General features: G+C 52.5%; 1 protein-coding gene across 2 annotated transcripts; it reads right to left on the bottom strand.

Annotated features, from left to right (window-relative positions):
• Positions 1-1,685: 1,685 nt before the first annotated feature.
• GLTP (glycolipid transfer protein) lies at positions 1,686-23,081 on the bottom strand. Of its 2 annotated transcripts, none has more exons than XM_059139699.1 (5): positions 22,822-23,081; positions 8,417-8,475; positions 7,352-7,485; positions 4,457-4,607; positions 1,686-2,877 (listed from the first exon to the last, which is right to left on the bottom strand). In XM_059139699.1, the coding sequence occupies exons 1-5, from the start codon at positions 22,922-22,924 to the stop codon at positions 2,695-2,697; spliced, it is 630 nt and encodes a 209-aa protein (XP_058995682.1). In that variant the 5' UTR covers positions 22,925-23,081; the 3' UTR covers positions 1,686-2,694. The 2 variants fall into 2 exon arrangements, with proteins under 2 accessions (XP_058995682.1, XP_058995683.1); XM_059139700.1 differs by lacking the exon at positions 22,822-23,081 and adding an exon at positions 22,683-22,779.
• Between the last annotated feature and the right edge of the window lie 513 nt (positions 23,082-23,594).

Genomic DNA, 23,594 nt, shown 5'->3' with positions numbered 1-23,594 from the left:
AGGTTAACCAGGGTCCAATGAGCGACTCCCCACGGTGGGAAGGTTGTGGCAGTAGGATGTGCTGGAAGGTGGGCTCAGTCTCTACTGGTAAAGAAGTGACCATGGTCCAGGGGAGATACGGAGTCGGATGTGAAACCACAGTGCCCCCCCAGGCCTGGCCAGGTCACCCTAAGTCCTCTTGCCCTGTTGTCAGGGGTTCTGCTTCCTCATCTGACAAATGGGGCTCCTGATGCCCACAGCTCAGGGGGTTGCGAGATGGTGTCTGTAAAGAATGTGTGTAGGGTCAGGTATATAGCTGGTGCTCAATGTGTGTTCCTTCCTCCCCGCCCCGGGGCAGAAATCAGTCCCACTTTGACAAAAATGAAATGGGAGAACACAGCTGCTCTACTGGCTTTGTCTCTGGGCATCCAAAGTGCTCCTCGGGGCCCAGCAGGTACCGAGAGTAAAGGAGGCTGGCCGGAGAAAGTATGGGCCTTCCACAAGAAGACCCTGCCTTTCTGGTCCCATTGTGCTATGTTAGAGACATAAAGAAAGGCTATTTACTTATTTATTTGTCAGAGAGACAGTGCGTACAGGCCGGCAGATGGGGGAAGGGCAGAGGGAGAAGCAGACTCCCCACTGAGCAGGGAGCCCGATGTGGGGCTCCATCCCAGGACCCTGGGATCATGACCTGAGTGGAAGGCAGATGCTTAACTGACTGAGCCACCCAGGTGCCCCTCTTTTATTTTTTTTAAATAATCTTTACCCCAACGTGGGGCTCGAACTCACCACCCCAAGATCAAGAGTCACATTCTCTATGGATGGAGCCAGCCAGGTGCTCCCAGAAAGGCTGTTTTTAAAAGGAAGATGCAGAATTCTTTTTACGTGTTGGCAGAATTTTGTGTTTCCAGGAAACCCAAAGTTGGGAGGGGAAAAAAAGCCTGAAAAGCAGTTACAGCTTAGAAAGGTCAGTAGCATTCCTAGACCAGCAACAGTAGAAAATATAATGAAATCAGAGACAGTAAAAAACTTAGTTCAGGTGTCCATCCCTTGTTCATGCTGGAGGCAGCCTTCCAAACTGGCTACCAGGCTGGCTAGAGCAGGAGACTTCTGAAGGCGTTTCATCATTTTCAGGGTCATGTTCAAATCCCTTCGTAGCACAATTGAGTGCGTGCACATTATGGGCTGTGTGTCAGGCCACCAGGTCTTTGCCTATACCTCACCTTGGAGTGTGCCCTGCCCCTCCTCCTCTGCCAGGCTCTTCCCCACCCCCCGCCCCTTCCATGGAGGCTCAAGGAATGAAGTAAAATAAAGATTCTGTCTCCATTTAATGCTAGTATCAGAAGTGTCAGCCTATGAGAGAGTGCCGAGAACCCTGCAGGTCAGGGAGGCAATTGGGATCACTGGAGACTGAGGCAAAGTGGCGAATGCGTTTGTCCACTTGTCCCATCTGGCCAAGGGGGCGGCTATCTCTCGGCATTTGCCACGCAGTCCTTTTTTTTTTTTTTTTTTTTTTTCCGGAAGAAGCTAGAGATCAAGATCTGTGTGTGAAATGTCCTCTGTTTCTCAGTGTGGTCACCGTTTCTATTTTGGTAAACCATAGAGGCCAGAAGACAGGTCCCTGGCTGGTCTCCAGCTGTAACCTCTGTTCCAGGGCGGGAGAATGGAAAAAAAAGAGAATCAGGAACCAAAACAGCACACTGATGTGATTCCAAAATAGAGATTTATTTATTAAGGATCATTTAGTTTCTCACATAAAAATCACCAAATGTTCCTCATTGGGTGTGGAACACACATCAGTTCCTCTGAGGTTGCTCTGTTTACCCCAACGCGTTAAAAAATACAGCTCTTTTTAGTGCCAGAAAGGATAGTTAAGGCAGTGAGGTGTTTTCCTGGGTCTCAGCAGATGGAAGGGTTTGCCCTCTCCCCTTTGAGAGAATACACATGGTCGGTAGTTTCTTAGGTTGGAAAAGCTGTCCCTGAAGAAAACTACTATGCAGAAGAATGCAAATAGTCATCTGTGGTCACTTATTTGTGCCTGATAGCTTTAAAATGCCCCCCCCCCCCACTTGCCCATCAAAGGCTTGCTGGTTGGTTTCAGCTATAAAAACACTGTCTGGCCAAAGACAGTAAGAAAAAGCAGGATCGATAATGACAGTGTTGTGAGGTCGGGCCATACAAACCACATGAGAAGACACAACAGTTTGCTTTAAAAAAAAAAAAAAAAAAAAAAAAAGCCCACTGCAGGGGCCCTGTGTAATTTCAAATCAAACTTCTCATGGTCCTTAAAATACCCAAAACATCATTTGGTCAGATCCTAAGGACATGTGCTTCTTTTTCAAGTGAGGTGTATGACACACAGCTCCCCGCAGAGTTATGCTCTGCATGCGGAGGAAGAAAAAGAAAAAGGGGGAAAAAAAACACCCCTTAGGACTTGATTAGAAACATTAATTGATTTTTACCACACTGAAATGGAGGGATGGAAGTCAGTCTGTGCTGTTGTGAAATTCAAAGGGGATTCGGAAGTAGGACTGTTATATATTGCTCCATTAGGATAACCCCCCAAAATGACTTTTTAAAAAATGAAAACCAGGGCTTGCCGTCCCCTGTAGGCCTCCACTGGCCTCTGGGCAGCTCCAGGGGTGGCCTGCGGGCTTGCTTCACAGTGATTCGGGTTCACCAGGTGCTGTGAGGGGTCCCCTGCCCCGGTCGCATCTACACCTTGTAGTTGAGCTCGGCGTTCATCTTGGTGTACATCTCGTAGATGACGTCAATGGTGGCCGTGTAGTTGACCAGGAAGAGGCGGACCTTCTCCAGGCACTCCTCCTCCGTCACGTTCTGCCCCTTGGAGAGTGCTTTCAGGAAGTCGGACTTGTAGGGAGCCGCATACAGCGCTGCCTTGTGACGGGCAAAAGTGGGGGGAGTAGGCGGCATGGCGTTAGGGGACTGATAGGGCCACCAAGCGGGGCCGCAAGGCCAGGGATGGTGGGGTCCTGGGAGGGGATGTCCCTGAGATCCATGCTCCTTGTGGTGTCAGAAGGGAAAGGAAGAGGGAGATGTGTGTGCCCTTCTACCCCCGTGAGGGACAACAAGACGGACACGAGCTCTGGGGACCGACAGACCTGGGTTCAAAGTCCAGCTTGTGCTGCCGACTAGCTGTGAGCCTTGAGCTAGTTACTTAGCCTCTCTGAGCCTCGGTTTCCTCATCTGTAAAATGGGGATGATGATGGCACCCACCGAATCAGGTTGCTCTTGTAAAGGATCAGGGGGTGGATGGCCAGTGCTCGGCATGATACCAGGCATGGGGCAGGTGCCCAGCACCCCGGAGCCTCTGGCCTCTGGGTTCCCTGCTCTGGAGAAGGTGGACCGGGGGAGCTCACTGCTAATACAGACTGTGGCCTCTCCTGGCCTTCAGGGGGCACCGCTTCAATAACTCTCAGGGTTTCCCTGATTGATGAGAAGTACAGAGAACCAGAAATGCACAGAACTTCAGAACCAGAAAGGAAAGGACATCGCTGGATGAGCAGCTTAGGCTGAGTCGATAGGCTGAGGCAACTGGAAATAGTATGGTCATAACGAATACCACCGGCAAGACACAGAATGACAGTGTAGAGTGTGCACTGAGCACTTTGTATGTGTTAGCTTGTTCGATCATCACTATGACCCCTGGAGATGGAGCCTAGTTTACGCCCATATGCAAGAGGAGGCGGCGAAGGCTCAGGGAGGTAGAATCCCAGATCCCCTCTTACTGTGCAACCTGGAGCAAGACAGTTAACCTCTCTGAGCACTAATTCCTCATCTGTGAAATGGGGGGGAACTGCACCCGTGCCCCCCCACCCCCGTGGTGCGTTCATGAAGAACACAATCTGATGTGGGCTGCACACACCCTCACCACCCAGGTGCCGGCTGTGAGGACTTGGCAAGGAAGCAGCACACGGGGAGGGCCGGGCTTCATCGCGCCCACCCAGGATGGGCCCTGTCGCCAGCCATGCCGGCGTAGCCTGGAGGGGGCCTAGCTCTTCCTGCCTATACCCAGCCTGGCTCCTGGCCCAGCCGGTGGTACCCTGTGGGAAGGAGGCAAGCCTGGCAGACCCCAGTTCGCAGGGGGGTGCAGATGGGCTGCAGGCCAGAGGCTGGGCCAGGAGCGCTGGACAAGATGAATGTGCCCAGAGAGAGGCAGTGTGGCCGGCAACAGTGTGCAGGGTGCCCCACGGGCCTCTTCATCTCCAGAGTGGGCCTTCAGTCTGGCAACCCTGGGAGCCTCATTTCCAGGAACCTGGGCCAGTATCATCCCAACATAAGCCACCAAGACCCCTGCAGGCCAGGGTCTCTTCAACAGATGCCCCAGTGGGTCCAGAAGCCTTTCTTCTCTTCTGGGCCCAAGCACATGGGACAGGGCCCCCTGGTGCACCCACCTCCCCCCGCAGAGACAGGGAGCCCTTTGGGAGCCCGGGGAGCCCACAGCTAAGGGGCTCACCTGGAAGATCTTCTGCACGATCCAGCCATGGTACTTCTTAAGGGCCATCTCGTAGGCCTTGGTGGCGTTGACGCGGATGAGGTTGGGGTGATTCTCATCCCTCTCCCCGTCACAGATGCTCTGGAGGAAGACCTGGATGAAGCGGAGGCCTCTGTGGCACAGGAGAGACAGCCCTTCAGGATCCCACATGCCACAGCCCGTTGCCTGGCTCATGCACTCCAGCCTGGGGCAGACCCCGATGTGCCTGGACTCAGGCACCTGCTGTGCGCCACAGGTATGCACACGCACACAGCAGGGGTCAACCCCCAGCTGTTGTCATGAACCTGCCTCACGTAATGTGACCAGCCGGCTCAACGCAGCCTGTCCCCAGCGTCTTGCTGACCACGGTCGCCACTGGGCCGTACAATCTACGAGGCAGGTCTGGGTCCGCCTTGCCTATCTCTATGCCCACCTGGCCTGCCTCAGCTGGCGCGGCAGGCAATGGTCGTCAGCACTTGAGGGCTGAAGATGCAGTACTGGCCCTCTGAGGGCTCACGGACCACGGACTCTGGACACACTGGGCATGCTGAAGAGCCTGGCCCTGCGACCAGGATCCCCACCCTGACCGTGGCCCCAAGCCACTGTCCACACTTACAGAGGCCAATTGGGCCCTTCCTCCAGGGTAAGGATGATGTTTTAAGAGTCAGGAGAAAGTCATGGCCATGGGGTACAGCAGGGTAACTATGTCAAAGATGGGAACAAGCTAGTCCCTTAATGCACAGCATTTCACCTCCTGCTCCCTCAGCTCTATGATCCGCCCCTTTCACAGAGGAGAACACTGAGGCACCTCTGAAAGCCTTGGGCAAAGGCCAGGATGTGAACTCAGCTGTCTCACCCCCGAGCTGGACTCCTTCCTTCGCCGTCCCTCACTGTCCCTCCAGGGTTCCTGCATGAGCTGCTCTGCTCCTTCCCTGTAGGGAGGTAGGGATCGGATTGGAGGGCTCTCAGGGGCAGGAACACTGAGACTAAAGGATCTTTTATCGCCTATGACGTAAATGGAAGTTCTCTGTGCATGAGTTAGAACCCCTATCCATCAGGAATCAGCCTGGGCTGTGGAACTGAGCCCAGGAGACAATCCCAGCCCTGCCCTGGGTCAACCACCTCTCTTGAGCACCTGCCTACCCCCAGCCCGAATGACCAGCTCTCTACCCAGCAGCCAGGATGAAGCACCATCTGACTCTGTTGCTGACCAGCTTCATGGCCCTTGGTGGCTCCCCAGCACCCCGATCATGCTGGGACTCACCCTTGTCCAATCACACCTGGTCCCTCCCTGCTCCTGCCTCACTTTCAGAGCCTGCTCCTGCCTCCCAGAGCAGCAGATACAGCAGGCCTCTCCTGCCCTCCCACCTCTCAAAGTCCTCATCCTCCTGGGACCCTCCTGCTCAGTGCCGGATAATCTGCCTGGTACCCCTCCTCCAGGAAGCCCTCCCTATTTTCTCTCTGCTCCAGGCTCTGCTATCCTGCTGTCAGGATCCACCCACCAGCCCGATGCCCTGCCCAGGCTGTGATACCCCCAGTGCGGCCCTGCCTCATTCAGTGGGGCATCCCACACACCCAGCATAGAGCAGGTGCTTATCACATGCTCAGCCTGTTGGCATCTCCCTTCACCTGCCCTCCCTGTCATCTGGCTCTGTCCACGTCTGACCTGGACACGAACAACCTAACTGGGCTGAACATCACCATCTGCCTTGCTCCTCTCCAGAAACCCACAGAGCATGCTGATGGAGAGACCACAGCAATCCTCATGCGAGCCCGGGAGTGTCTTGTTGACAGAGCCAAGTGGGAAGCTCAGTTCCTACAACATGCTATAAGGGTGTCAATCACAGCCCACCTACCCCCTGACACGCACAAGGCTGTGCCCTCCAGGGAGCTGACTGTCCCTGCTGTATTTCACCAGGGAAGTATGTGTTGGGGAGAGGGGACTGGCTCCAGGGGATGTGGGGAGAGACAGGGGAGGAGCACCCTTCCTGACACCTGACATCAGGCCCAAGAGAGGGCAAAACCAGGAACATCTGTGGGGCCAAGAGTGCATCCCTGGCTTTGTGGTGTCTGCACAGCTAAGTGAGAATTCTGTAGCTGGCAGAGAGCAGTGGGAGTGCAGCAAGCAAGCTGTGTAATGCGTAATGTGACCAGCCGACTCAACGCAGCCTGTCCCCAGCGTCTTTCTGGGCCTCGGTGGCCTCATGTGTAAGATGGGAACAACCATATCTGGCTTCAGGTATTTGATGGAAAAACAATGTATATAGTGATTATGAGCATTCAAGTCTAGGGTAAGATCATCTGGGTTTAAATCCCATATCAAGGTACCCTGCTCCCCAACCCCCCAGCCCAGGGGACAAATCTATGCAAATTAGATAAGAGTTTCTTCTCAAGACACTGTATTTATGTCAAGTGCTGTCATATGAATCTACCATATACAGGATGTAACCAACCCTAGACAGGACACCTCTGTGTAATGCACAACCTGTACAACGGTGCTTGGTCACTGCATCCCAGCTCTGACCCTGTGACCCAGGCACATGATTTGGCCTCCCTCTTTGAGACGAGGATAATCATCACACCTAACTCCCACCACATGAGATGCGATCAGGCTCAGGGAATATTTAGCACAACGCCCAGAGTATGCACTCACTTGCTATGTCTCTGGTGGGGCTGGAACAAGGAGCATCACCAATGGGCGGGCCTTGACCCCTTGGGCACTTTTCCTCAGCTACTAACTAGCATCACACAAGGGCGCCTATGTGGAAGAAACGGAGGTGACCTTGCAGGGCAAGAATAGGGCCGGACGTCCCTCTTCTGCAGAGCGGGGCCCCCGGGCCGCACAGCCACACACACCCTGCCATCCAAGCCCGTCACCTTTTCAGCCACATGAGCGCCAGTGTGGCTCCCACTTTGGGCCACTCTGCTCCATACATTTCCTTCTCCACCTCCAGGATATTCTGCAGGGTCCGGAACTTGGCTGGGTTGGTGTCATAAACCGCCTTGATTTTCTGAAATGGAGCACATGGGGTTGTCCCCTTGAAGAAGCTGTCCTCACAGATGGCCGGCCCCCACGCTCACCAGGGGAGCACCCCCCCCCCCCCCCCCGCCCACCAGCACCAGGCCCAGCAGTGGGGCTGGTAACTGTAGCTGCCATGACTGGTTCCATGTACTGAGCACCTCCCACCAGCCGACGGGTCATGGGCGCACGGCTGTGTTTGGTCTGCACAGCAATCCCGACATAGCTCTGACATTATCCCAGTCTGCAGATGAGGAGACCGAAGCTCAGAGAGGGGACAGTGACAGCTGGAATGGGTGGCCACAGGTTCCAGCGCAGACGAGCTCCAGAGCCCGTGTTCTCCAACCACTACTGAGAGCTCCCCAGACACTGAGCATCGGAAGTAGACGGGTGTCCAGGAACAAGGCTCCTGAAGGGGAGCCAGGCAGTTCGGCTCAGAATCCCACCTCTGCCCCCTCCTTGCTGTGTGACCTTAGGTGAGCTTCAGCTTCCTCATCTGTAAAATGGGGATAAGGACAGACCAGCTTCAAAGGGCTGCTGGGACGCGCCCAAGACTGCAGGCCAGGCACTATGTGGGTGCTCATGGGGAGTGGGGGTAGCTAGGGGATGGCAGCGGGAGCTCCCAGGAATAGGGTAGGCTAGGGCCGAGCCGCTGCACCTGTGTGCTTTGGAATTTATTTCTGATTTGGTCAGGGTGGACACAAGAACTGCGTTCCTGCTTAGGTCAACCCTTCAGATCGTGGTCCCAGTCAGGCTGTGCTTGGGAGGTATGACTGCAAAGGAGGACCAGGAACCCTGAGCCCTGGGCTGGATGAGCCAAGGGCCAAGCCCCTTTACCCCATCTCCTTCCTATTTCTCAAGCTTGCAGCAGGGACCAGGGCACTGGAGCAGACTGGGCTGTGGCTGCCGGGCCAAGTACATACCGTGATGTTGCCGCTTATGTCTGCCTTGATGGGAGTAAACACTGGGGACCCAAGGCAATCTGGGGACAAAACAAGAGAGATTCAGATTCCCAGCCAGGATGAAGATTCAGGAATGGCCACAGAGGCTTGAGAATAGGAAGGAGGGTCACTTGGTGTATTGACAGAAAAACCATGCTATTTGTAGGTGTTGAAAAGGTTCGTGGGCAAGTTAAGATGGAGTGCTGGGCCCCGGTGAGACCGGTTTCTTGCTGCAGGACCTGTCAGAGCCTTTAAAATGCAACTGGAATATCTAGGGGGCAAACCCTTTTGTCCACAGTACCCTTTCTCCCTCGGATGGCACTGTCCAGAGCTTCATCCAGTGATGGAGATATTCTATATCTGCACTAAAAATAGACCCCATGTGGCTACCGGACACTTGAATGTGGTACGACGGAGAAGCTGGCTTTGCACTTTAATTTGACTTCCGTCCACTGACATATAAATGGCACATGTGACCCATGGCTGCCACACTGGGTGGCACAGCTATAGAGTAACTTGCAGAACTGAGGATCTGATAAGCCTATCTTGGCCAATAAGGCGGGTCACCGCTACCTGACCAGCTGGCCAGGAGGCAGCCTGAGGGATCTTATAAGGCAGGAGAGGGGCCCGATTTATTAAAAATGACCCTCTCATTGACCAGCTTCTAAGAAAGAAATAAGCTGGGGACTCAGAGGCTCCATGGTTCTGAGACCCTGCATTAGAGCCTGACGGGGGAACACACCAGCAGTGGGATCCCAGTCACTTAACAGAGCATAAGGAGGGGCGCCTGGGTGGCTCAGTGGGTTAAGCCTCTGCCTTCAGCTCAGGTCATGATCTCAAGGTCCTGGGATCAGGCTCCGCGTCGGGCTCTCTGCTCAACAGGGAGCATGCTTCCCTTCCTCTCTCTGCCTGCCTTTCTGCCTAATTGTGATCACTATCTGTCAAATAAATAAATAAAATCTTAAAAAAAAACAAAAAAACAAAACAGAGCATAAGGAAGGTGGATTCGACCCCTGCAGCTCTGCACGCACGGGCTGTGTGAGCCTGGGTGTGTCCCTTCAGCTCCGCCAGCCTCAGCTTTCCCATCTAGCTAGTGGGGCAACAGGACTGATCAGACATGCCGCAGGCAAGAGTTGAAACATTTCACTTCCAATACACAAGTTTTCTTTATCGCTGGAATCAGAATGTTCTTAACTGGAGGGTTTTTTGTTTTCCCGTTCTTGGTTCCTTTCTTGGTGTTACCAGTGACACCCTTGGCTTGCAAAAAGGCAGACCTAGAAATTGGTAGACCTGAAACGCGAGCAGTCGGTGGCCTGCCTGGCCCCCTTCCCTCCTTTGGGACCCCCTGGCAGACTGTCATGAGGACTAGAGATGAGCAGGCTCAACATGGACTTCCCCTTCAGAGCCTAAAGACAGCTGAGCTCCCCAACACGTGCTCGCTGTCCTCAGTGCTGCATCCAGAGACCCTCCACACTTGATACAGAGCGCAGGGGACAAAGACGCTGGAGCAGGCTGAAGTGGGTACCAGACCCATGGGTGGGCGGAGAGGAGGTGGAAACGAGGTGGAAAGGGGAGTGCCAGACTCTACTTGCCTGGCGGGCCTCAGTGTGCATGCCACCTTGACCGCACAAGAGCAGAGGACAGGGGGAGGGACCACCGCAGGCTGAATTCCACCCAAGGTGACCCGCCACACCTGGCCAGTTATCGGGAACAATCTAAGCATAGCTGTTAAAGGAAGTGCACTGGGGAAACAGAAATGAAATACCCCAAAACCCAATTGGAAGAAAGTGGGGTAGTCACACAGCCAGGTGGAGTTCGAATCCTGCAGCGACCATTCCCTAATGAACAAGTCTCACCTGTGTGCCTCAGTTTCCTCTCACGTCAGAAGGAGACAGTAGTAACACTTAATTCATGGGATCATCACAGGAATTAAAAACCATGCATTGGATGCATCTGGCAGAGTGCCCAGTGCATGAACACTCAAGAAATGGATTTGGGGGACGCCTGGGTGGCTCAGTTGGTTAAGCAGCTGCCTTCGGCTCAGGTCATGATCCCAGCATCCTAGGATGGAGTCCCACATCGGGCTCCTTGCTCGGCAGGGAGCCTGCTTCTCCCTCTGCCTCTGCTGCCACTCTGCCTGCCTGTGCGCTCACTCTCTCTCTCTCTGACAAATAAATAAAATCTTAAAAAAAAGAGAGAGAGAGAAATGGATTTGGATCATTTCTGTGACCTCAAGCTCCATGGTCCAGCATATGCCACCTAGATGTCACCCAGCTGTGCTTATAAGTCACCAGGACCCACAGAATCTCTGCTGAACGGGAACCCACTTGGCCTGTGCCTGCATCCCCTCTATGTTCTGACTTCCTGAGGCCCCTCACTGTAGGGCCGGGGGCTGGGGCCTGTGGGGACAAACCTCCCTCCGGGGGGCCGTGCTGGTGCAGCTCCAAGGCGCTGGGTTAGGGGGTCCGGGCAGCTGACTGCCCTCCAGTCTCACAGGCTCACCTGCCCAGGGCAGTCCTACATGAGCTGACCACTTCACCCTGCTCTTTCATCCCGCCTGGCGAACCATGGCCTTCATCCAGCAGAAGCCTCGACAGGTCGTGCCATTTGCTAGCCCTGTGGCACAGGACTAGTAGCTCCCACAAAAGACCAGACGTTCTTGACTCTACGAACACTGCACATGAGCCCAGACGCCCACTGCCACCTGTAGTGCCTGTTCCCCTCTTGGCCATGCGGCTAGGGATCACCAACACTGACCCTCACTTGGGCCAGCCAGGTGCCACGGGTGTGCAGTATGTGGGGACCAGCACAGCCCATCTAAAGGCACGGCTGCTCCTCAGAGATGGTGTCAGGTCCCCACCTTCCAAAAATGCACACTGTCCCAGCATACAGGTGAAGTGATGGATGGCAAGCTGGGACAGTGAAATGTTAATGGCAGAGTGGAGGTGGGGGTATACAAATTTTCTCTGTAAAATTCTTTCACTGTCGCCCTGTGTTTGAAAATGGTCTTACAGGGACACCTGGGTGGCCCAGTCGTTAAGCGTCTGCCTTTGGCTCTGGTCATGATTCCGGGGTCCTGGGATCGAGCCTTGCATCAGGCTCCCTGCTTGGTGGGAAGCCTGCTTCTCCTTCTCCCACTCCGTCTGCTTATGTTCCCTCTCTCGCTGTCTCTCTCTCTCTCAATGTCAGATAAATAAATACAATCTTAAAAAATAAAAAAAAGAAAAGAGAAAATGGTCCTATCCAATGCTGGGGGGAAAGTCAGGGTTATATTTGTTGTGGCTGGTTGGTTGGTTGTTGCTCCTAAAGTCATGTATTTTCCTTTTGCTTTTTTTACAAGTCTGTTTCACTGGGACCGTGCTTGTGGTCCCACATGTGCCTCCATCTACCCTCCGTCTCCCCCTTGGACTTGAGTTCTGACAAGGCAGGGACCAGGCAGCCTAGGTTTTCCTGTGTCCCCGGCACCTGGCGAGTGACTGGACCTGGTTAGGCGCTCAGGTGGCATCTGGGGCCCGAATGAGGTGGGACACCCCTGGCCAGACTCCTCAGGCTGCAGGTTGATGGTAAGGCACACCACCCAAGCAAGAAGAGAGGAACCCTGGGGGCAGGGGGTGCCTTCACCAGAGGCCATCATCAGCCGTGCCTGGGTGGCTGATGGGCGCGTCCCGGTGACCCCGGTCATCCAACATGCATTTCAGAGAGGCAGAGAAAGGGTATCAGCCTCTTGGACTCTGAAAAGGCTCTTGTGCAGTTCAAAGTGGCCCTGGTGGCAGAAGAAAGGCTTTTTGTTCCCCGTTCCCCTGACAGTGTGCTCTGTGGGTCATGAGGCCCCACCGTCAGCAGTTGCCGGGCCTTGACAGCGGTGGTTCTGTGCAGCATGGCCCGCACGCGGGGAAAAAGCTTCTGTTCCACCGGGGGGCAGGAAAGCTGGCCACAAGAACACCTTCTAGGACTGGAAGCAGAGCGGGAGCTGGGAGGGGGAGGTTGGGGGGCAGATACCAGAAGCCACTTCCAACAGCAAGGCATCCCTGTGGCCCCCACATGCGCCCACTGAGGTCAGTTTCAGAGCACCTGGAAGCAAGCCTCCTGGGGTCAGGGAAGCAGCCATGTGGGATTCTAGAGCCTGCCACTCGGGGTTCAGATTTCAAGTCCACAGAGTGACTATGCAACAGTGCCTCATCCATGCTGGGCTTGGGCCCCTCACTGGCCACAGCCCACAGGTGCCAGGCCAACGAGGGTTGCTCACTGCGACAACCCCAAGGCCACAGGGCCCAGAGAAGCCAACAGACCTGCCTAGGGTCACACAGGGGAAGCCAGGCACTCAAACAGGACACAGGCTCATTCCACTACTTCCTCATCTTTCTTTCTAGAATGTTTCCATCCCATGTGAACGCAACCAACGGGAGAGTACTCCGACAGGAAAACCAGAAGATGATTTTAATCATCAAGCACATGGTGGCCTTTCAAACAGTTTAAACTCAGGCTGGCCCCTGCTCTGGAGAGAGCGTGACACTGTCTAGGCTTACCGCTCCTATAATTATGCAGCCTGGCCTGCAAATTGTCTTTCTTGTTTTACCAGTCTGGCAGATACCTCAAAGTTGTTTTTTTATTGTTGTCAGCAAACAGGCTCTTTAAAATGCTATCCAGAAGCCCTCTGCCAGAAGGGGGTGAGGGGCGCCCGGGTGGCTCAGTGGTGCCTTCGGCTCAGGTCATGATCTCAGAGTCCTGGGGTGGAGCCCCACATAGGGCTCTCTGCTCAGCAGGGAGCCTGTTTCCTCCTCTCTCTCTGCCTGCCTCTCTGCCTACTTGTGATCTCTGTCTGTCAAATTAAAAAAAAAAAAAAAAAAATCTTTAAAAAAAAAAAAAAAAGGGAGGGAGGGGGCTTGGAAGGCTACCTGGTTCTTCCTCCCAGCTCCAGGGAGAAAGGAAGTTGTCTACAAAAAAACAAAAACAAAAAACCCAAACAACAACAACAACAAAAACACACACACACAAAAAGAAAAATCAGATATAACTCCACCATCTTACTCCATAGGACCGATTCTAATGAGCACAGATTCTCAATACAGATAAGCCTTGGTTATCTGGAATATGTGGCAAATGGCCCCCTCTGTTTGGTGTGGAACATTTTTCTAAACCTGCTACTGAACCCAGAAGGCATGAAGGAAAATACCACAAATCTGATTACAAAATCCAGCGACCTCTTGTGTGGGGCATAAAGAGATATCCCATCACTAATCACAGGCAAACAACAAACTGATGGTTGAGGGTGCTGATCAGTGAAACAAACCATGGACTGATGATTATTGTCCCTAATATGTAAAGAGCTCTCACAAATCAATAAGACACCCAACTCGAGAGAAAAATGGCAAATCACAGAACAATAATAAAATGCCTTATCTCAAGAATAATAAGAAAATGAAATGAAAGCAGTGAAATATTTTCTCACTACCAAGTTTTATGAATGCACTGGCCATTCTGTATAGATTCATCAAAAGGTAACACAAATGTCCCTGCTTTTGTAAAGCACACCATGCACAGTTTTCTGAATGGGGCCATCATTGAAAATATGAATGATGATAAAAGTGTGACCCGGTAACTTCACAGACCCCTTCAACCCTTCACTAAACAGCTCTGCACAGTTCAAAAGAAACTTGCCTTGAGGGGCAATGGTCACTTCCTCCTGCTTTCTCTGCAGTGTTTTCATTTTGCTAGATACTTGGAAAATAAATAGCCAACTGTGTAAGCATCACCCACAAAATGTGGGTACCAAGAGAGCATTTGGTACCTGGTCTCTGCAACAATTCTGGCTGGACAACCTCCTACCTAGGTCTTCACCACAGTTCAGATGAGTGAGATCCACCAGAGAACAGAAGTCCCTGCAAGCCAGCAGTTAGCATATGCCACCCAGAATCAGGCTCATTTCTGCCTTCTCTGGCCTCAGCGTGGTGGGAAAGCAACAGTCCCCGTGCTCTGAGTGAGACCACAGCATGCTCCATGCGAGTTGCCCCAGGACACCTGCCCAGACCTGGCCCACCCTCTCAGTGCATCTTGGGAATACAAAGCCTTCTATTTCTTAGACACATGCCTTCACTTTCGGCCTGTGTAACTCAGGACTCAAAACACCTAGCCCAACCCATAAATACTTACTCCAGAAAGGAAGAACAGGATACCTGTGTTGTTGATACTAGGAGCCTGGTTTGGGAAGGTTCTATTTCTTTAAAAATTTTTTTAAAAATTTTATTTATTTATTTGACAGACAGAGATCACAGGCAGGCAGAGAGGCAGCCAGAGAGAGGAAGGGAAGCAGGCTCCCTGCTGAGCAGAGAGCCCTATGCGGGGCTTGATCCCAGGACCCTGGGATCATGACCTAAGCGGAAGGCAGAGGCTTTAATCCACTGAGCCACCCAGGGGCCCCGGGAAGGTTCTATTTCATATTCAATTTTTTCCCCCCTGCAATAGGTGGATAATAAGGTTTTGTTGTTAAAGACGTGGGGCGGATTAACTTTACAGGTCCTGGGTTACAGGATCATAATGAGAGGCACTCAAATTACAGCTGAGGGAGGTGAATCATTTATTAATCCACAGGTATGTGGGGTGTGTGTGTGTGTGTGTGTTTATGTTGTGTATGCGTATGTGTGTGTATGATGGCTCAGTTTGCAACAAGGCCTGTTCTGAAGAATAAGAACACTAAGAATGCCCACCTTCCTAAAACTAAAACTTATTGAGATAAGGCATTTTATTATTGCTGTTCTATGAGTTGCCATTTTAAAAAATCCTGGCTAAGGAGGAAAGAATGTTTACAAACGATCTAAAACATTAGTTTTTAAAAATCACCCCTATGACAGGCCAACTCTCTTTGTCCACAGATGCCTGCTTCATTGGGCAAAAACCAGCCTTGACAAGGGAATGCGGTTGGGAAATGGGTTTATCTTCACTTGCTGTGTGGCCTGGGAGAAATCAGTTAACCTCTCTGAGACTCCATCTCCTCATTTGTATAACAAGGCCCAAAATGGACTCTGCCTACTCAGGCTGACGTGAGGCTTAAATCACATTGTGGTCTTTGGCACCTAGGAAGCACTCCAGAAACAAAGAAGTATTCTTTATGTTTATTATTATTACTACTATATAAATGACACCATCATTTCCATCTTTTGCAACTGGCACAGGAAATCCAGAAAAGAATGATCCTGATGACTGAGAAATCAAAAGACAAAGAGAGGAAGAGAGGGAGGGAGGAATGGGGTCTCCATGAATGGGTATGGCTACAATTAGCAGGAAACCTCCAGTCGTAAAATCATGACTTCAAATGTATTCCAGAAGGCTGGAGTGGAGTAAGGAACTGGGGGTGGGGAACAGCAAAGCAGAAAATGAATCATTTCCGAGCACAGGGAAGTGTGAACTAGCTGGTTTTTACAGGACCCTGGAGAGGGCTGATCAGCTCTAAAGACTTAAAAGCTCAGCTACAGTTAACACTCTAACAATAAAAGAAAAGAAAAGATAAAAGGAAGAAAAAAGGCCCCTGATACAAGTAACACTGTAAGAAGGTAACAAAAGGAGTTAACACCCACCAGTGCTATTTTTTAAATGGAAACAATGAAACCTAAGACCAGAACCTCTGCATTGCCAACCCAGGGCTCAGGGAAGTAAGTACTGTCATGCTAGGTGGGGACCTCCTACCCCCTTGCCCAAAACACACAAGCCATGAGGAAGGGCCAAAAAAAAAGAGCCTTGACTCTGCCAACTTAAGACTGCCTCCCTGTCCCCATTGTAGAGTCTGCCCACATCTAAGCCCTGTAGATCCACTTTCTAGCTGCTCCACCTGGTCAAATCCCTTTACCACTCTGAACCTCAGTGTCTTCTGTGAAATGGTACCAACTCTTCTTCATTCCTGGAGTCATCATAAGTGGCTAGTTGAAAGCTTGGCCCATGGGAGCCACTCAAAATGGGGGTTAAGCTAGCTATGATGGCAGGGGGCAGGGCACGGGGATATGCATTATATTTTATAAAACCCTGTCATTCATTCTTTTCCTTTTGCTTTGACACCCACTAGGTGGCTCCCCTTGGCCGGATGCACTGCCTGGCCCCAGGAGGGCCCAACTTTTCTGACCCTAAGGGATTCGCAATGGGGCCCTGTTCCTTCAAGCAGCCCCATGCTGGAGGTGAGGAGGGCCTCTTAATCTAGCAAGAGACAGAACGAACAGTTGGTCTTTTTTCTCCTGTTTCGCCATTTTATTCCCTTCAGGAGGAGAGGACAGACTTTGACCCTTGACCCAAGGGCCAGACTCCTCAGAACATGGAGCAGAGGAGAACATGATCACAATCCCTGGAGAACAGAACAGATGGGCATCCTGGGTTTGTGCTTCATGCTGACCTTCGGAGGTTATAAATGAGCGTTTGGGAGCAGTCTCAGATGGCAGCCTATCACCAGACACAGAGATGGCTTCTTTGGGAAAGATCTTCGTTTCCCAAGGGCCGTGTGGCAAGAGAGAGAGTGTCTGAAGGCCTGGGACCACCTGTCCTACTTGTGCAAAGGTGGAGCCATTCAGGGCATCGAGTACAAAATTATTGGAGAAGATCACCTCCATCAGTCCTCCTGGGAGGACCGGTGTCCCTGCTTTACAGTTGGGGCTGTAGGCCTAGGGAAGGGGTGAGCTTCTGTGCAGACCCAACCTTGGCACCAGGGAAACAGGGCGGGAGCTCAGGCTGGCTCAGCCTGGCACCAATGCCCCTATTTCTTTCCATTTGTCTACCTGTGATGTTCAGAGGCCTTCTGCACACCACAGACCCCAGATGTCTTGGTCTACCCAAAGTGACTCCTCCCTGCTGGGCCTCAAAAGCAGCCAACCCACAGCCATTCCGGAGACAAGAGGCTGAGAAAACAGGGCCAGCGGAAGCCCTCCCGCCAGGTGTTCCCCCGATCTTACTGGGACTGGAGGAGATCGGAAGTGGGACGTATTAGGACAACAAGCAAGCACATAGTAGGTGCTCCTTGAGCCCAGTGGGCCCTCACTACTTGCAAATGCACTGCCAACTAATAACGAGAGTCTGCGGGTGGTTTCAAGATTGCAAAAACCCACTGCAGAAAGGGTATTTCTGGCTTCTTTCTCTCACAGGACATAGTTTCTTCCTTCTAGAAGTGTCCCTCCCAGGCATACGGTCTATGTCCCATCCCTAGAGAATCCAGCCCTCAACAGACATTTAACCAAAACGAGAACTAACCTGCTGTAGTAAGAGGGTTAACTCTTCTCTTTCTGAGGATATTCTATATAAAACCAAAAATAAACATCTATCCACAAAAACTTAAAAAGCAAAACAAAATACTGCAGAGATCTGACAGGTGGTCGCTGCAATGGGGAGAATAACCTTCCCTAAAGAAGGAGAACCTCTTACTCATAGACCAAGGGGTGCTAACAGGGCGGATTCCCAGGCAGGTTAATGCCTCATCCCAATTACAGGAAAATCTGACCTGCTTGGGACCTCCCCACTGGAGGACTTCCATATCCTAGTCATTCACACTTGCATTCAAATGAGCAAGGGTCATGGGTCTCCCTGGGCAGGCCAACAATGAGGCACACACCCCAGACAAAACCTGTATATCTGGTCTACAGTTCCCTGCATCTTGGACAAGTCACTGTGGGCCAGGCCAAGCCCTGTGCTTTTCCAGTCCAGGCTGGCTCCATGGTAGGCAGGAAGGGATGGTTCTCCTCTCTCAGACAGGAAGCCAGGAGAGCAGGAAGGCATGCACAAGCCAAAACTGTGTAAGGAGTCCGGAGGCCAGAGTTCTGAGTTACAGTTGGACTCTACTCGTTAACTGCCAGCTGTGTGACCCTGGGCAAGTCACTTTACATCCTGGGCCTCGATTTCTCCGGCTGAATAACAAGATTATTCTGTGCTTCTGGGCTGCCACTGACCCCCCCCCCCCCCCAAAATTCAGCAAGCACCGAACCAAAGGGATGGGAAATCACTTTTTCTGGGGTTTTCTCTAGGACTACTTGACCAGTACCAGATACGTGTAAGGCCTGATTCTCTAGACATTCATTTAATTAAATAAGAGATCTGAATGAAGAAAAATCACTCCCAGAATTTGGATTTCAGGACCTGGGAGAGGGAAATCATCCCGTTTGGTTCTTGCACCATCTCCCTAAACGGCGAAAGTGGATAGGTGTGACGTCACACACCACATCTGACCTGGAACAGCGTGTGAAGAAAAATGCCAAGGTTGTGTCTAGACTAAAAGGGAGAGAACAGGGTCACAATTGATTAATAATGCCTGCAATAGGTATGGTTTAGGAGTTATGTATTTTAACTTAGAAAGGGAGAGAAAAGCAAAACTGCTTCTAGAAAGAACCTGGGGTTGCGGGGGGGAATGGGAGAGGAACCAAAAGCATTCACTCAGCTTGCCCTCACATCTAGCTTGCCCAGGGTTAGGCACTGAAATGGCTCGAAGTCACAGAATGTGATAGGTTCTGCGGTAGTCTAAGGGAGTTAGGAAAGACTTTCTGAATGAGGCAACCTTTCCGTGGAGACAGGAGGAACCCAGCCAGGCAAAAGCGAAGGTGGTAGGCTGGAGAAGAGTGGCGTGCCAGGCAGAGGCAAGTGATGGTGTGGTACCGTTTGTGGGGCTGTAAGCCATTCAGAGAGGCTACAGCAAAGATCTGAAGGTGGGGTAATAGGGAGCCACTGAGGCTTCTGGGCAGGGAGTGACAAGATGAAATGACATCTAAGTCTCTCCCTCCACCCTCTAGCTGTTAATGCTAGAGGGCATTGCTGCATGATTGACCTAAAAGATGAGAGAGCAGGTCTCCCAAGTCAGTTGCAAGCTGATCACTCAGAGGCGAGATCCAATTACTGGGTCACAGTGGAAGAAGATGGACAAAGGGCTGGACTCTAAGTGGGCATCGTAAAAGCTGGAGAGAAGCAGGAAGGGCTAACCCACAAGGCGGATGCTCTAAGCCACATCTGACCTGCAGCCCCAAGAATAAGCATCCACCCAGGCCAGCCTATTCTGCCACAAACCACACCGGACAGAAGTGAAAGTGATGTTGTTGCTCTAATAGGTTAAAAGCCTTCACATGCATCGACCTTGCAATTTCACTTCTAAAAATTAGAACTAACAACAGAAGTACACAATGAAACATACACTGGGATGTTCACTGCAGCATTGTTTACCGGAGCAGAGAAGGGGAAGCGATATGAATGTCCCATGGGGTGAGAGGGGTGGCACGGGTTACATAAATGACAGCCACATTCAAACAAAGGAGTTCTAAGCAGCCCTGAAAAACGAAGACTGCCTGGAAAGATGGCTAAGTTGTAGAGCTGGGTGGAAAAGGCAGCTTATACCTTTTCCCCTTAAAGGTGGGTAAAAATGAGTCCAGAAGGAAAATACCCTGAAAGCCCGGGAGAGATGCTCTCAAAACAAAGACACACAAACCAAAAAACCATTCCTCCAAAGGTTCTGAGAGGATTACTGAATGCATCTACATAGAGGACTGGCACACAGTAAGTGCTCAGTAAACGATCGACTCTTGATCTCAGCTCAGGTCTTGATCTCAGGGTTGTGAGTTCAAGCCCCATGTTGAGCTCCATGCTGGGTGTGGAGCCTACTTAAATAAAAATAAATTAAAAAATAAAAACACAGCTTCCAGCCCCTTGCCCCGTGTATATCAAGAACAGTGGTTCTCAGCCATATTTTTTCTCCTTGCAGACATTTCTGGATGCTGCAACTTGGGGAGAGGGGATGCTACTGGCGTCTAGCCAGGGACATCATTCGAACATTCTCCAAGGCGCAGAGCGGCCCCCAACTCAAAAAGTGTTCTGGCCTCAACTGCTTTGGAGGGAACTGTCACTGCAACCTCCCGCGGACTTCTTGCAACCCTTGAGCCAGACCCACTCCATTCAAGAGACGCACACAAACCACCCAGATCATCCAGGTGACCAGCCGCTCCCGAAAGCTCACAGAGTCCCTGTGTTACAGCCAACAGTGGATCTCAACTGACCCCTGAGTCCCAGAGAAAAGCCCCTGGTGGGAGCGTCCTCAGAAACCTTAAATCCTCCAGAGGAACTCTTCTCCCCAGATGAGCATAATGATTCCAAATGGACCATTGCATTTTTTTTTCTTTCTTTTTAGAGTGCTGAGAACGATTCTGTGTGGGCCAACCCACTGGAGTTTCTGTATCAATGGGGCTTCTGTCAACAGATGTGATTGCCCACAGCACACAGCTCACGGCCAACACAAGGGTCCTTTGAGATCAGGGAAAGGGAGGAGGGGATGCTCTTCAGCCTCAGGCATCAGAGCAAGGCTGGCTCCAGAGGCCACCATCTCCTTTCCTCTAAAACCAGCCAGATAATCACATCCAATGAAGAGCCACCCCACCCTCTCCCCTCAATTCCAGGGGCTACAGAACCACAGGACATGTACCAGTGCTGACAATAAGGAATGAAAAGATCACAAGGCTTAACTCTGGGTTTCTCTCGACAAGGCTAACATTTGGGGCTAGATCCATTCTTTGTGGCCATGGCTGACCCATGCACAGAAGGGTATTTTGCAGCCTTCCTACCTGCCAGTGGCCACCTCTCTGCACGGCCCTACCCAAGCTGTGACAAACAAAAATGCCCCTAGACATTGCTGGATGCCCCTGAGAGGGCCAAACTGCCCTCAGTGGAGAACCACTAGCTTCAACAGATTCTGAATCCTTGTCCAGGCCATGCCAGCTCCATTCAGCAAATGTTCATGGAACAAGAGGCAGGGTGGCGGGAGAGCACAAATAAAAGATTCCTTGAGCCCCTGCCTGGAGGGTCTGTGTTATCTCAAGAACTGAAACACCAACAATAAGCACATTTCCTTCAGTCTGTGAGTACTGACTAAGCACCCACTATGTGCCAGGCACTGTTCTGGGTCCTAAGGACACAATGGCAGACATAAAGGACCAACACCCTGCTGTCGGGTTGCTTACCCCGGTCTGAGGATCATACAAACCCAGCAAATGCACTCCCTCCAACACTGATTAACTACTATGGAACCAAAACCCGATCCAGGAAATCATATGACAAGGCCCCCCACTCCATCCCACCCCTACCTAGGATCTATCTGGCACTTAAAGCCTCAGTGCTCTACACACATTTACTCCTTGCAGCTAGCCTTAGAAATCGGCATCCCCATTTCACGGATGTGGGGGTATCACCCATGAGGGGGAATGTGAGTGACCGCCCAGGTGCCAGATCTCTTCAGTTCCAAGTCAGTGTTAAGGTTCTGTCTCTTTGTGGGTTGCCGCCAACCTCTGTCCTGGGGACTGGGATCTTCCTGCAAGGCCACTGAGTGCACCAGCAAGGCAGGGTGCTGGGCAAGCCCACAAGGAAGAGAAGAAAGCAGAGGTTCAAGTTGCACCCTTTAGGCAGGACCCGAAAGGCAAAGGGCAGGAGCAGATGGTATTGTCTTCTATTTCCCATTTTTCATCCAGGGCCTGGGCTGGGCTCAGGGAAGAGAGGGATGAGGCTCTGAAGCTGGGTTAGGGATTGCCTTCCTCACGCTCCCACAGCCTTCCTGGTCCTGATATACAAGGGAGGGGTCTTCTTTTAGAGTCCATGCCAAGCATCCTGTGTCTGATGTCACCCCAACAAAGCAGCTTCCCCTGTCCCAACCCCCATTCTAAATGGAGGAAAAAGCTTAGGTGGTTCCCCCTACAAAGGGTTTTGCCAGAGTTTCGAAACTCCAACTTCAAAACCCTCCTCCTCCTCCTTCCTGGCTTCCTTGCATCTCTTTTGGAGTGTGGGTGGGGTGGGTGTCTTTGATCTGGAATGGGGGAATTCTGAGGAAAGAGGGGTTCAAAAGGTCCTGTGGGGGAGAGGCTAGGAGAATCAGGCAAAGAGAGGGCTTATGAAATGGGAGGATTATTTTAAGGGGGGAGTGTTGAAAGTCATTCTGAAAAGGAAGAAGGAAACGATGGGGTAAGGGATATGGGATTTGAGGGGAAAGGGGGGGATGCTTTCAAGGAGATGGAAGACTGGAAAATTGAGGGGTGTCTGGGGGGGGAGGGACGATTGGGGGACCCCAAGAAAGTGGAGAACTGGGGGCATCTGAAGGATATGGAGGAATGTGAGGCGCCTGGAGATGAAGGAATGGAGACGGAGCATCTGGGGGTTTCTGGGAAGAAAGGGAGGATGTGCCATGTTGAAGGGAGGAGGATCTGGGAGTGGTCCGGGATAGGGAGAACTGCGGGTGCCTGGAAGGAAAGGGGGTCTTGGGTACCTGGGGAAACAGGATTCGGAGTGTCTAGGAGAGGGATGGCTGGAAGATGCTCGGGAGATGGGGGTTCGGGGACGTCGGGCATCTGGGAGCGCTCTGGGGCAGAGCTGCGGGCCGGCTCCCCCCCTCCACCCCGGCTCACCGAAGAAGGGCGGCAGGTGGGACACCGCCTCCAGGAAGGGCCCCGTCTCGATCTGCTTGTCCGCCGGCAGCGGCTTCAGCAGGTGCTCCGCCAGCAGCGCCATTTCGGGGTCGAGGCCGGCGGTGATGCCCCAGCCGGCGCCGCGGGCGTCCACGCCGCCCCCCGGGCCGCCGCCGTCAGCGCTGGGGCCGTCACTGCCGCCCGCCGCAGACTCCGGGGACTCCAGCGTCGCCACTTCCGCTCGCGCCGCGCCCAGCGTAGCCGAGCGCTCAGCGCCGCCAGCAGGCCGAGCGCCTAAGCGTCCCGCTGCGCCGCCCCGCCCCTGCCCGCCCGGACCAATCCGCGCCCGCCTTGGCAGGCCTCCGCGCCGCCATTGGTCGAGGGGCGGGGCCGGCCTGTCGGGCGCGGAAGCGAGCTGACTCGCCTGTCCAGGACGTCCCCGGTGAGCTGCTCCCAGGTGAACCTTCCCCAGGTGTTTGCTGCAGCCTCCCGGTGTATTGCCCCTCCGCCCCCAACCTGGGCGCGCCGGCTTGGGCCAGGTCCTCGCCCAATGCGGGCGAGAACTGCTCAGGTCACAACTCAACCCACCTACCAGCCGAGGGGTACAGCCCAACGCAGCCAGCGCCTCTGAGGACACCTGTTTCCTCAGCAACAAGAATCTGTCTTCCAACAGTCCCGAGCAGCCTGTTGGACACCGATTGGGTCTCAATCTTCTTTAGCTACAACAATGGGGACGTCTGATTCTTCTTCAATGCTCTCAGATCATACCAATA

The sequence above is a fragment of the Mustela lutreola genome, chromosome 11, assembly GCF_030435805.1.
Source record: "Mustela lutreola isolate mMusLut2 chromosome 11, mMusLut2.pri, whole genome shotgun sequence".
Taxonomy (NCBI): Eukaryota; Metazoa; Chordata; class Mammalia; order Carnivora; family Mustelidae; genus Mustela; species Mustela lutreola.
This window is presented reverse-complemented; position numbering and strand designations above follow the sequence as displayed.

Coding starts and splice junctions, on each gene's coding strand:
- GLTP (XM_059139699.1), bottom strand. CDS start 22,924: ATGGCGCTGCTGGCGGAGCACCTGCTGAAGCCGCTGCCGGCGGACAAG. Junction 7,486..8,416: donor ACATAAGCGGCAACATCACG/GTATGTACTTGG, acceptor GCTCCATTTCAG/AAAATCAAGGCGGTTTATGA. Junction 2,878..4,456: donor TCGTGCAGAAGATCTTCCAG/GTGAGCCCCTTA, acceptor GCCCGTCACAAG/GCAGCGCTGTATGCGGCTCC.